This window comes from Pelmatolapia mariae, linkage group LG15, assembly GCF_036321145.2.
Source record: "Pelmatolapia mariae isolate MD_Pm_ZW linkage group LG15, Pm_UMD_F_2, whole genome shotgun sequence".
NCBI lineage: Eukaryota > Metazoa > Chordata > Actinopteri > Cichliformes > Cichlidae > Pelmatolapia > Pelmatolapia mariae.
Window position 1 is genome coordinate 15,718,766 of NC_086240.1, and position 14,811 is coordinate 15,733,576.

The window sequence follows — 14,811 nt, forward strand, 5'->3', positions numbered from 1 at the left end:
GCAGAAATGTAGTAGATGGAACGTCACGCTGGCATTAGTTTGTTTAGTCTGCAAAGCCAATAATTTTAGGGCAAATTGGCAAAACAGGAAAGGTGGCATTTGGATTTCTGTCAGTGCATCTGATTTGGGAATATAAGTGTTTGTTGACCAAGTGGTTTAAAGTACCAAGTGCACTGCCTGGCCACCACTGGGATTTAAGCAAATAGGTAGCAGGTTTCCATTGGATAATCAGTGCAGCTGGCAACAAGTTATTTAACCCTCGCCGATGCAGTGAGAAGTTGCTGAGTCATTCCTACTATTCAGTGCCATTTCAAGGTGGCATTATTGTGTCAAATAATGCAACTTTCTATTATTTTGTTTGTTAAACTGTTAGAAAAATATACAAGTCCACATTGTCCATGCAGAACACAGGTCAAAGGTTCCCCCCTGTACAATTTTATTTTTAGCCACTTTTGCTCATGTGATGAACAACAGGCTCATGAGGACAAGATTTTTAGCAACCATATGTTCAAAATGACAAATGACAGGTTACACTGCAAATGACACATCAGCGAACCACTAAAACATGATGAAAAGAAGTTGATGAAAGCGTGACGATTACCCTGATCTTGAGTTATCTTCCTGGTTTAAATAAAAGATTTGCATTGCAGGCATTTTATTTTTCAGTATGAAATGGGGTTGCATTTATATATCATTTTTCTTACCTCAGTTTGCATCGACACTTTGGTCAATTTAGAATCACCAGTTAACCTAACATGCAAATGGACCATGGTAGGAAGCTTGAGTAGACCCATACAGGCACAGGGAGCATATGCAAACACCCCATAGAAAGCTGACAGAGCTAAATAGCCAATTATAAAAACCTCAAACAGGCAAGGCTTCTGGGGCATGAGGCCATGAAGGTCAGACTGAGAGAGCAAACGTAAAGTAAACTTAGAAACCCTGTTAGAGTTGGACCAGCCTTATTTAATAGATGATGATAAACATGCACTGATGGGGAAACACAGTATGCTTCAGAACTGCGTGACGTTACGTCTTGACGTGTCGGGTCTTATGATAATTTCATACTAATGTTAGTCTGATGCATCTGTGGCCCTCTCACCAACGTAAGATCATCTCCGTCTGCTGCTGAGAGGCCTCGTAGTGTCTGAAATCAGAGCTCTGTAACAGAACCCAGTTACTTTCAACAGCCAGACATTGATGCCACGGTTAAACAAAGGGTACAATACTGAACAAATACAGGCTTTCGGTTACCCCAGGACCTCTGATAGTTTGTTACCTCACTGAAAACAAGACGGGAACATTTGCTGGCAGAAGAGAGGAACCCTTCCTAGACGACCAGAATTAAAAATCAGCAGGAACTGACGATTTTCACAGCACAATTTAGGAGATTAATTCTGCACCACATTCGTCTCCACTCGGATCTTTTTTTTAGACTCCTTTGGGTACATTAGTTTGTCATTTCCAGTGCATGTGTGAATGACAAACTTCCAACTGAAAAGAAAATGGCTCGATCTGCGTTTCTAACATTCAATTAAAACATGCACCCTACCCCTAGTTTTGAATTTATTTATTTTTAGTAGTTGGTAGCTTTACTTTTTTTCTCCTTTAAATCGATCTATTGATCTCCTAGGATTTTCCTACATAACCATCTTTAAAGTTTATAGAGAATGGTTTGAGCCCAATTGCTTTAAGCTGATAGGAAGAAAACAGTAACTCAAATAACCACTCCTTACAACCAAGGTATCCAGAAGAGCATCTCTGAAGGCACAGTGTTTGAAAGCTTGAAGCAGAAGACCACATTGGGTGCCACATATGATAAATCTCCAAAAACCGTCATGCACCTTGTTGAATCGATAAATAAAAGCAAAAAGGGCTCTAACCCAATATTACTTGTTTTTTAGAGTGCAAGAATACATTGATGAGAAGCACACCGTTAGGATCTTTATGTTTTATTCCAGCACAAGTTTGTTTGTGTTGTAAAATGGCTGTGTAGCTAGGAATTAAAGGAGAAGTACAAAATGGAAAATTACAGACAGTTCTAGTATAATTTGTTTAAATCCCTATTGTGTTTATGTCCTAAAACCACATCTAGGAAAACATGATTTCCCTGCCTTCTTTGGAAACATGGTCAACAAATTGAAAAAAAGATTTAAAAAAAGAAAAAAAAGAAAAAAGATGAGAAAAAAAAAACGCTTCAGTTTAAATCACGCTCACAATGGAGGGGAATCTGAAAGGGTCAAAGGATGAAACACCATTACAGCCTGATTTTACATGTTTTCACCTACCTAACTAGCCAGGTAGCCCTTTTTTTTTTGCATTTCACACATTTTTTTATTTTTATTTTTTATTTAAATCAACAGTGGCACAGAGGGAGGGCAGCAGCTACTAGAAATGCACCTTTTGGGCATTTTTTTTTACAACAATAATAATCACTGCTCCTCAATCATTTTCATATTAAAGCAGGCTAAGCAAAACCACAACATGAGTACATTCGAGAGAGAACATCTGCATCTTCGCAGGGGCCCTGGCAGAGTTTCCCCCTCATCAGTGATTTCTCCCTCACTGGACCAGTTTTACCTGGACACCCCAAAATCCTTCCTCACAGCAACGTTTGTCGAGCGTTTAAAGCGAGGGAACAGAATTATTCAGAGGACTGTGGTCAACCAGAACATCTGGTAAGGCGTTAATAGTTTTTCCCACAAAACTGGGACCGTGTGTCGCTTTTCACGTGGACCTACAGCAGCTATAACCTCACAGAAACGGATCACACGTCAACTTCCTGGTCAAAACAATACGGGATAACACTGATAAGTGAAGGGGGGGAGGGGATAAAATCCTTGCTTTCTTCTTATTTTTTAAAAAACATTCATATCTTGAAATAAAAGTTTTTGAAATGATCACGAGCCAAAAAGAAACAAAGAGAAAAGAGAGACAGGCTTCAGTCATTTCACACATTTCCTCAGCTTTGTTATATACAAGATTTAAACATACTGGGACATGAGGACAGAACAGTTCAAGTAATTTAAAAAGAAACTAAAAATTTGAAAACCGCTGCCACACTCTGACAACACAGAGCAATACAACTTGAATCATATATCAACAATGGTTGGATGGGGGTGTGGGGGGGAAATAAAGACGACCACACACTCACTTAGGCAGGTTATGCTGTAAATTTACAGTAATGATGACACCTATAGTTCTGTAAGCCAAAATTTCTATTGTAGAATGCATTAGGGTATCTTTCTATAAAAATCATGTTTATTTTCCATGTCTTTTTCCCCACCCCGACAACAATAAGCATATGGCTTAAATATTTGTAAAACTACGTAGTCCGATGGGGGAACAGTGTCTCTGCCTTCTCAGTCTTGCCTTGCTGAAGCGATCCTCTGCTGTATCGGTATTTATTTTGGAAAGCAGAGAAAGTAGGGTTACTTTTTTCAAATCCAAAATCTTGCCAGTACTTTTCTTTTTGTTTCATTTGAAATAAGTGTTACATCACATCTCACCGAGGGAAAAAAAGAAAAAGAAAATCCAATCCCTTAATCAACCGCCACATTATAGCCATCGTCCCTTTTAGAGTTTTCAGTCAAGCCACCAATGTAAACATGATCCCCCCCGTTTCTCAGCAAACTCACGGACACGGAAAAAGAGTCCAGACGAGAGAGAGAGAGAAAAAACAAAAAACACTTTAGGAAAAAAAAAAGAAAAAAAAAAAGACATCAACAACAAATACAGTGGCCGTTGTTGTGAAGATATGCGGGCTAAGGGAGGAGAAAAAAAGAAGAAAACACTGACAGCTACCGTTCAGGAGGTTTTCCTGGAGCAGGGAGCAGTTAGGGCAGTATGGATCCTTAGTGCAATGACGGTCAGAGGAGCGGCCGGCTGCTCGGCCTCAGCGTTCGTACGGCCGCTCGCTCTGCAAAATGTAGCCAGCTGACTCATCAGCGGACCGAAAGAGATGTCCGGTGGGCTTCGTTGACTCTCGCCAGAAGGAAGAATAAGGGCAGACATGATGCTTCTGGTCACACATATTCCTGCACACGCATTCGCATCCATTCATACTTTATACTCTGTAAAACTACTGCGGCGAAAGCCTGGGAGTGGGGGGAGGGGGGAAGAGTCCAGTCCAGAGCATCTTCTGGAGGAGTCCTGAGCCTCATATCGTTACCTTTGAAAAAAAAGTCATGTACTTGTGAGTGTCTACATGTATGAGGACGTGTAAACATCAAAATGTGGGTCGTGACAAGTGAGATTATTCTGCTAGGCCGCCTCTCTCGTGTGTGTGTGTGTGTGTGTGTGTGTGTGTGTGTGTATGTGTGTGGGGCGTTAGGGTTGTGTTAAAGTTAGTTAACTATGCCCGTAACCAGTTTCATATCGTATGGGGTTTGTGTGTAATCTGCGTGTTTTTGTACTTTGTCTTCATATGTTTTCCTGTGAAGTCTCGCCTCTGCAAATTGTACATTCATCCATCGTATGGGGGGAGGGGGGTTATGTATGACACTTGGGCCACACACCATCCAATCCTGAGGCTCTCCCAGTGGTCCAATAAAGACTCCCGTCTCATCAGCGCACTCAGAATAAACAGCAGTAGATGTACTGGAGGACGCTGTACCACATGTAGCCTGAGGCGAAAGCAAACGACTGGATCAGGCACAGCCACACGGGGTCGAGGGTCATCTGCCGGGAAACCGCCTCCTTCCGTCCTTCTGGAGGAGGGAATGATCCTGTTGGGGGACGAATAAATGCAGACTCATCACCAGGATGCTCTTATGTGCTTTCTCTTGGTTTTTGTGCTTATTTGGTTATGATAACTTGTAACTACCACAGAAGTTCAGGCAAAGTGCCCCCTATTTTGGTCATAAGTCTGGGTGCTCCTGGCAACTAATTTACTTACTTGTGGTTCCTAGGCTATTGAAAAGTAGAATGGGAGGCTGCAGAAGGCTGCAGGGAGTTTTTCCTTCCCACAGTTGCCAAGTGCTTGCTAATAGTTTTACTAGTCAACTAATTAGCATAAAAGTAGGAGAAAAAACTGAGTAATCAACTGTAGGCAAAAGTCAATGAAGCAACTTCCATGTACGAAACACTAGGAAGGCAAACTTTGCGTGTATATTTAAGAGAATTTGAAAGAGTCAATAACATGCTTCACTAATGAAACTGTATTTTAAATACAGACATTTCTATAGACGTTAGTGAAAAAAAAACATGAAGTTTTATGTAATGTATATGTTTATAATATCCAAACTTTATGCCCTCCTTCACATTTTCCAAAGTGGAGACACTGCGAGGTCAATTTTGGCCCGTGGTCCTCATGTTTGACACCCTCGGTATAAAAGATGGACAGCTACGGTGACATCACACACAGACACCTAAAATCCCTTTCTGAGCCCTTGCAATAATCTTTTTTGGCTTTGTCACTTTGGTATCCTCAAACTGCATTTGATGCAAGCGGGCAGATCTGACTGTGAAAGTGCACCCTCATTGATTACCGACTCATCAATTTTAGATATATGCTGGATAATCCTCACTTTTGACTTTAAGAATGACCAAATTCTACAAGATGGACTCGATATTTTATCCAGCATGACCCAATAAGGGTGACTGACACTGAAATTCATTAGTAAAGTATATATAGTGGTTCATCATCCCATATATTTTAGTAAGACAAGAAGTCTTTTTGCAACCACACACATCGCCCCCTGGTGGCCTTTAAAATGAATGTTGGTTCAATGCAACTGAACATTGGCTTCACTTTTCAGGGCCTGAAACTAGCTCCAACTTTTTGCCTGTTTTAATTGTGTTAAGCTAGGCTGCTGCACACTATTCACTGTTAGACTGACTACTGTTAACTCAAACTGTGCATTTGTTATTAGGAAGACTTTTTGTCATCCATTTCTGGCTTGTGCATGCCCAGGGAACAAATGTGAAATGCTCAGGCAGGTGTATTTAACATTCAACTGCACAGGTTCTCCACTCTTGATCAATACTATCATCATCATCATCATCCATTTTACACCCTGACATTTAGAGTAGGGAAAAGCAGAAAGCAGCATAGCCTCAAACCACAGCAAAGCGCAGTAAAGACAGAATATTTAGCTGAAACGAGACCACTGCCAATAAATTGAAGTCAAAGCAGTGGTATTGGATAAAGCTGAACCAGTTCATCCCTAGTACCATAGTGCTTCAGTTTGATTTTACCACAGTAACATACCTGTGTCGTAGAAATGGGCCAGTAGCTCTTCTTTCTCCACAAACCTCTGATATAGCCAGTCAGTCAGGGCCTCAGCCTCCATAGGAACCTCTTTTATCGGGTACATCCTGAGGAAAAAAAAAAAAGAGCCGGGCAGTCAGGGAGAGACAGAGATGAAACACAGAAAAGGGTTTCTGGAGTCTCACTCAGCAAAAACTGTCTGCATTGATCTGTCGTGCAAGCTGCAGTCCAAAATCCCAGGGAGTCAGCTGTGGACCCTGTGCACAGCAGTCCATTTCAACCTGGAATCTATTACAGCAGCCTGTGTTTGCTGTAGCTTCAGCTTGTTTGGGGGACTCATTAGCTGGCCAGCTCATCAGAGTGTCACAGAGAGACAGAAGTGCTGAGGGAGCCCCCGACAGCAGACAGACAACTCACAGAGCTCGCTCAAAAGTGAGTGGGAGGAGAAAGTCAGATTTTCTCTCTGTCCCTTTTTTCCCCTCAAACTGACAAAGTTAGATCAGTGCAGCTCTCAACAAACATAGAAGCTACATTTGTAAGTCAGAGAGAAGCCACACTATTAAATCCTGGAAATTCAGCTTCCAACTCATGTACAGCCATACAGAGGAACTGGTAAAGCTGCAAACTGCAGTCACTTTTTAATTATCTGGTAGTTTCTTCATTTATAACTTTGCATACAGATGCTAGGGACTTAGGAGTTAAGGTGCCAGCATTTGCTACCCGCCAGGTCTCGGCCTGAGGTCCTTAGGTATTGACAAAAAGGTGATCGAGCATTTATTTATTTATTTATTTTAGACTACTGAGCTTTACACGGTTATATTCCTCTTGCACTTGAGTTTTGTACAGCTAATTTCAAAATTGACATTCTAATGCTTTATTGTGTTTAAATGTGTCTGTATGAAGCACTTTATAATGCTTCTTTTGATAAATGCTATGCAAATAAACTTGCCAGTCTTCTGTGGAGGCATCAAGGTTCCTCTGGCTGCTTATTGGCCAATTTACAGAAGCTGACTATGGATAGGACAGTAGACGTATCAGGGGCATATCTACATTTTTGTAGATGGGTAATGACATGACCATTTGTCTTGCAGGTCAGAAAGGTCAGAAAACCTGATTTTATGATCATGAAAAACAAAGAAAACAGCCATTTCTCACATTAGGAGAGCAGAGCCTGGTAGATATTTGATACATTTTTGCCTTGAAATGACTCAAATCACTGTGAATCACTTGTGCTTTATGAGATGTTTTCAATGGTCATGAATATTTATATTCAAGCATTCCCTTTGTAAAACTTCATGTAGTGGTTCTCAGACTTCCACTGGCACCCTCCCCCTCACTCGCTCACTCACAATAAAGAAGGATCCAAGTTGAATGTTAGCAAAACAAAAAGTGGATCTTGTAAGATCAGCAAAGCCTTCAATATATTGCTTACACATCATTTTGAACTCAAACTGAAAGTAACTGTTTCTGTACCTCAAAAACTGACTTGATGAAGGTATGATAGGAAAAGTGTCTGAAGAATAAAGATGTACTAAAGAAGACCTGAATGGATCTGACTAAAACTAATTAAAACTTCTCTGTAAGTGTTTAAGCAGCTGTTAAACACTCTAAAAACATTCTACAGACAACCTAGAAGACGAAGAAAACTAGAAAATATTCCCATTTAAGAAGACATCACACAAAAAAAAATAAAAAAAAAATTGTATTTTTCGTTAACAAATTCATCACTTCTAGATGACTCAAACTCAATTTTGGATGAGAAATCTGTGTCTGAACAAACTGAATGACTGATTTGGTGGCTGACGTTGCACAAACCGTAGGTGGCTGATAAAAACGGTCACTGTTAAACAGCATAAAAAGTGCCGATGAAATCTCGTCTCTAGCCAGAAGGGGTCTCCAGTAGGCTGCACTCCCACACAGCCTGCCTCTGGTCACCTTCAAATAGAGGTTACAGTCTCCTCCCTTAGACAAAGCATTTCCTCTGCGCTCAATATTCCTGACCGGATAATGTTTGCAGTAAAAGTACATCCGTGCCATTGAGATAAGCATCTTATGAAAGGAATAGCAAGTAACGAGTATGATGCTAAAACGATCATTTAAAATGTGACCTGTGGGTTCATCGTTTAAATGTAACTGAAGAGAAGAGGCACATTTCTAAAAGGCCTGCTGCAGACATGATCGCCATGACGATTACCTGTGCAACTAAATGAATCAGTATTCACATGAGGCTCTGAATACAAATATAAATATTAAAGAAACAATGAAAAATGACGAGTAATAGCCTGGATAATGTTTAATCTATTAGTTATCAAGCCAAAAGGAATCAATTAGTTCCCCTCAGTTGGATGAATTTATTAAAATCAACCAAGCAAAACAAGAAATAAGGGATTTAATTGATAAAATAATCTTTACTTGCAGACTTACTTAAAATGAATAAGAAGATACTCTAAATGAAATTATGACTTTTTAATAACCAGAGCAAACACTCACATGAAACCTTCCATTTCCAAGTTTAAAATGTTGAACTTGAAATTTTTTAATTTGAAAAAGTGCTTATCACAGAGCATTTTTTGTCTCTTTCTTTAATGTAACGGGTTAAAAAGGCTCAGTGTAAAGGGACTGATGCAAAGATGGAGAGTCGCTGCAGTAAAGACTTGATCTTTGAACTGAAACCGTCAGTATGACCAAATGAGGGAAAGGCTCGGCCTGCTTGCCCCACAAGCGAGGAGGACAGGAGCTGGTGATTGCACACATGCTCCCTCGTCTGGTTTATATACTTCAAGCGCATGTCTATAGACACTCCTGCTCATTATCCAGCAGTTCACGGTGTGGGTGTTGCTCTGAACAAGATCCTGTCTAAGTAGACCAACTTTTATGTCCCTGCCAGCAAGAAATGCCTGTTAAAATTCAAGTTAAAGCTGACTCAAGTCAACCACTTTCATCCGTTAAAGGCTCTAACAGAGCTGAACTTTTGAAGATAAAACAGCTTTTGACCAACAGCTACATTGGGCCCCCTGAACGGCTCAGCCTGCCCAGAACTGCTGTGGAAACCTGATCGGGTGATTAGAGGCCAAAGCAAGACGTTCCTCGAAGCTTCTCCTCCTGTGTTTGCAGGTATCAGGTCTCCTCCTTGTTACTGATGTGTCATAGGAGCCAACAGCACTGAGGCTTTGTCTGAGCACTAAGAAAAGAGAAACTAAGAGACTGAACGCAATAGGAACATTATTAACTTTTAATAACAGTACAGAAATCAAGCGAGTTACCACCATAACAACAAAAGCCACTAAGTGCTTCTAGTTTAGTTTATGGTTGGTCATTTTTGACTTTGGGTGCATAAATAGAATCTATTAAAAGCACAAATCTTCAGATAATTGACTGCCTTTTTGCAGTAATGATCATCAATGTGGCATCATTAAATTAAATCGAATGAATGAATTAATTTATGATTTGCAAAGCCATGCAAGGCTTGAGAGTCTTTCACACCTGCTCCACTATAGGATGCCTTTGAAGGGCTCTCACGCTCCAAAATGTAAACCAATAGTGCTGTAACTGTGGCAGAGGGAAACAAAAACCGACTCGGGCCACTTATCAAGAGGGTTGGAACGTTTAGGGCGTTGGGTAGCAGGTGGCTGCCACAGTGGTTTCCTGCAGCTGAAATATTCATGCACAAATCAGGATCTTGTTGGTGTTCAGAGCAGCTGCAGGAGCTGAGGTTGAAGGCGGTGATGCTGGTTCGGGCCCACAAACAAAAAAACCCAACACGCATGCTTAGATAGAACACACTCTGCCCGTATCAGCTGCTTTCTCTGCTTTATCAGCCTGGTTTGTTTGGCGAACAATGGCCATAACCACATCTGCAGAAGTGGCTCCAGATAAACCACTGACAAACCAAATCACTCAGTTTATGGGATGTTCACTGGTTTCATTTCCTGCTCAGAAACCAACTGACGCTTCATTTGCATCTCACACCAGCTGCAAGAATATTTTCTAATTACAGCTCTAAGTAACCATCATGATCATTTATCTTTCAGGTTAAGTGGCTTTTTCTTTCTCCAACAGTACAGTGGCACAGTGGGTAGCACCATCACGTCAGACCAAGAAGGTCTTTGGCTCCCACACAAACGCAAAGCAGGAGATGAAGCATCGCCAAATATGTTTCCATCTTCATTCTAAGCCAAAGACTAGAAAATATGGTGAAGCAAATCTTCCCTTTGGCTTCACCTGCACAAGTGCAGAATTGGTTTTCCCTGCGTCGGGAGCAGGCGCTGGGCTCTCCAAATCACGGACAAACAGAATCCCGCATTCTTGATTTTTAGTTCACAAACACTTCTTATAACGACTAACTACTCCTGACATTTTTTTCTTGTAAAGCAAAGGGGGGTCTAGCAAAAAAAGATTGGGAACCACTGGCCTAACCTGAGGCTTCAAAGCAGGACTTCAGAAAACGGGGGATTTGCTACTAGTAACCTGATCTGACAACATTATTCTCCCTGACAGATACAAAACTAATAATAATAATAATAATAATAATAATAATAATAATAATAATAATAATCTTTTTTAAAAAGGTGAAATGAGGTCAAAATAGACCTGGGTACCCCACCCACTTAAAGTTGTGGGGAAATACTACAAACAACTTTATAGGTCTTTCAGAAAATTTCCTCTAAAAGTGAACATTTAAAAACCTCCAACTATTCATGCACATTATGCAGCATTTGTCTATACTCTAAATCCATCTTTACAGAGTATTTAAGAAAAATATAAAGGATTATATGTCCTATTGCAGCTGCACCAGTTACTATGACATAATTATTGGCTGCCTTCACTTTAAATCTCTTAAAATTTCTTTCTGGTGTCACTACACACAAACAAAGCTCTGCTGGATGTATGTATAAGGATATCACTCCAAACACTTCTTTTTTTTCCATTTTTAATAGCTGGTAAATTAGCAAGAATCCCCTTACACAGACAGCTTTTGGGGCTATAATATAAAAGAGCATGTGACACTGAAAAATATAAATCTCTAAAAGTTAAGGATTAAAATTTTAGGTAAGAAGAAATTTTTAGGTTAGCGATGAGGGCCACGACTCTGCTGGCTGCCGATGTTTTAAAGTTGTGAACATCATCATCATCATCATGGTCTCACTCACAGGAAACAAACAGACCGATCAATCAGCGCATCGCTGCACCTGCGGGTCGCATCATTACAGCGGCTGCCGGAGGACGAGCCGAGCGCTCTCTAACAATGCTCCGCTGTGTTTGCAGTGGTGTGAAAAATGAAACGCTGCTCTGCTATGCCAATGTTGTGCTGAGAGAGAAACAGAGTATGGTGGTGTTTGTATCTGCTGTGTGCACAGTTTCAGCACCACGTGTTACAGCGTACAACAACGGTGGCGGCGGAAGCAAAGAACCGGCGGTGATGTGTTGGCGCGGGGCCACGGCTGCGCTCTCATTTCCACCCTAACCCACTTGGCACCGGCTCGCTTGTTAACCTGACACTCTGGTGAACGGACAGACAGCTGGGGGAGAGCAGCAGTTTCTCCTGTCAATAACCTTCAACGTCAGGCTTTTACAGCGTGCTGACCTGCGCTACGGGCAGCAGAGGACATAGATCGTCACTGACATGTGATGTACAAACTACTGCAGTCATTTTCAGGACTTCGGTGAATAAATGACCAATTTTAATAGCATAATTTTCTTGGATTGATGTGCACGTGTTTATTCGCCAGGAAAACAAATCAGGGTAATAAACAGAGTAAATAAGAAGCTTTAAGGCCTTCATATTTACTGTCTTGATTGAGTCATTTAGCTTCTGTACAGCTCTTATTCTTGAGATACTGTTTCCACTCTGAACCGGCGTAGGAAGCTAATTAAATTTGGACAGTGGCTGTAAAAGCCTGTCCACTCCACAAGGCTCTTTGGAGCGAAGCCAGTCATTGTTTGGGGACTCTATAAGGTCCTAAATCTCCGGCTGTGAAATCTCGGGAAATAAAGACTATGCCTGGGAGATCTGCTCTTGGGCACAATGGTGCAGAAGGTGAATATTAAGATTACTAGCCAGTGTAGCTCAGGGACAAAAAAGAAAAAAAAAAGCCTCCTGTTCGTCTTCCTGTATCTTTCTCATATAGATAAATGTTTTCAACAGCATGCAAAAAACCTGCCGCCTCTGATTTCAAACTATCAATCTTCCTGAAGAGTGAAGGTAGACTGCACGAGATGAAACAACAATTCAAGTGTTTTATTTCTACTATGCTACAACAACACACCACAACAGCGATCATGTGATTTCCTCGAGGTCGATGCCAATCCCAAAGCAAACCACACGCATGCTCTCTGTGAATCCTAAGGGTCGCTGCTTGTGAAACACCAAGAAGCCCTTATCTGCAATCAGAGAGAAGTTGAGGGATGGTAGGAGTGTGCTCGTTAATTGCTCCATTTAGTCTTTAATCTGCTTCCTCCCCGTCTCAAGACTGTCTGTACTGGAGGAAATGGTTTGATGCTGGCATCAAGAGGCACGACCAAAACAGATATAAAAAGACCACAGGCAGAGGGAGGAATGGTACTTTTTCCTTCACATATAAAACTAATTCACAATACTTTTAACTCAGTTCAATTCAGTTGAGCTTTATTCATATAGCACCAAATCATAACGACAGTCGCCTCGAGGTGCTTTAAATTGTAAGGTAAAGACCCTACAATAATACAACAATCAGACGACCTCCTATGAACAAACACTTGGTCACAGTAGGAAGGAAAAACACTCTTTTAACAGGAAGAAACCTCTGGCAGAGCCAGGCTCAGAGAGGGGCAGCAATCTGCCACGACTGACCACTTATTTTGTAAAGTTGTTTTCCGATTCAGTACACAAAGACGCACCACGTCTTCAGTATCAAGCCTCAGTAGCAGCATGATTTCCCCATAGCAGCTGAAACTGTACAAACAGAAACATCAACTTGAGGGCCAAATTTTTATTTCCTTAATCCAGGCATGTTCAACAGTTACTAACAAACACTGTCATGTTTTTGTCTCAACTTTGATCTTTTGCATCCACGTGGCAAGATCAAAGTTTCACCTTGTTAAAGTGACCACACCCCCCCTCGACAGACTACTGCTCTTGTCTTGGAGAGATTAAGGGCCATCAGGGGAGCATCGACCTGTTATCACTGCAGAGGTTAAGAGTAAGGGCATTAAAACCACTGTCAAGCGTAGACGTGTCACCAGTCCTGAACTAACTTAACGGTCACAACACAGATGTCAGAACACCGTGTTATTTATGTGGATTCATGGCAAAGGTCATTTTAACTAGGGCGCACGCACGCACGCACGCCCTACCAACCAAATACAGTAAAATAAAGCACTTAAGTTCCTTTAAGGTTTCCCAATATGAACTACTTCTGTAGTTCATATTACATCATACTGCATGACGTAAATATTCAGGTGTCTGAGGTAAATATAGGTCTTTTTAATCCACTACATTATTCACACATCAAAACATTCCCAGCAGCTGACAGAGCGGCATGAAACACAAAAAGTATAATTCTCTTATTAACAAAAAATAAATAAAAATCTAAATGTGGCTATGCCCCAAGCTGCATATTTGCATCAGACACCTCAACTCTGTCTGTCAATAACGAGTGCTGATAAAATCCCAGTGTTTCCCTTTTCTAATTTTAAATTTACAATACTTAAAACTCACTGGATTTAATTTCATTTAAAGCTTCAAAAAAGGCCGGGAAGTGAAGAAGGGTTAATAGAAACTGGCTGAAAAGAGGGAGAAAAAAATTAAAAACAAAAAACCGCTCGCCACCTCTAAAATCTCAGAGGTACATTCTTCTTCATGAGATGAAAGTAGCTAGTCCAGTGCAGCCTGAAGCACAATTATCAATGTTCATCCAGCAGTGGTGACGTCTCAATTTTGCACAATGACCAACCAGTCAAGTAATATTGCATGTCTAATCACTGGTAACAGAACAACTTTCAGCCAAAAACATGAGAAGCACTGGTGAGAAGCTGATACGCATGAAGAAGAAGAGAAGCTTTAGATGTTAACAAATGCAGGACTTTTCCATTGAGGCATTGCTAATTCTACTGAAGTATCTGACTACTCTGCTAATGAGCCTCTGGACGAGGGTTCACTATAGAGTGGAGCAAACATGGGTGGGGGATGCTTCCTTTAATGGGTTTCTATAGCAACACTAGCCCTTTGAAGACCCTAAGCTTTAGGAAATAAAACTATGCCTTCTACTCCTGTTTTTTTTATTGCAACATGCAATCTATAATCACAAAAACACTCAGGTAAGGCACACGAGATGTACTGATCCTGAGTGTAATGTTGGGACATTAATTAGCACACAGCGTGTATGTAATATGTAAGGGCTCAGAGGGGGGAATGTGTCATATATTTTAACAAAGCTATATGTGCAGTTTGCAAGCTCAACACTTCTATGTGAGTCTGGAAAGCCAGGTGTGTGGCTCAAAAGCACCCATGTGATGACCAGGCAGACTCCCGAATCCGTAAATCATGTCACCTTTCAGATATTTTCTAAACAGCAGCTTTCAGAAATGTACACAGCAGCAAAAAAAAGGAGGACAAGGTGCAT

The 14,811-nt window shown here is 41.0% G+C and overlaps 1 protein-coding gene across 2 annotated transcripts in view; it reads right to left on the minus strand.

Annotated features, from left to right (window-relative positions):
* Window positions 1–1,670: 1,670 nt before the first annotated feature.
* The window catches only part of lpgat1 (lysophosphatidylglycerol acyltransferase 1), a 60,428-nt gene continuing 47,287 nt past the window's right edge, over window positions 1,671–14,811 (minus strand). Inside the window, exons 7-9 of one of the 2 annotated variants that reach the window (XR_010096361.1) lie at window positions 6,212–6,318; window positions 4,518–4,727; window positions 1,671–4,171 (exon numbers count right to left, since the gene is read on the minus strand). Coding sequence is in view for 1 of the 2 variants with exons in the window: in XM_063495519.1 (XP_063351589.1) it covers window positions 4,576–4,727; window positions 6,212–6,318 (259 nt within the window). In the remaining variant the exon portion in view is untranslated. Of the gene's footprint in view, window positions 4,728–6,211; window positions 6,319–14,811 lie in introns of both variants that reach the window. The other variant, XM_063495519.1, reaches the window with a different exon arrangement.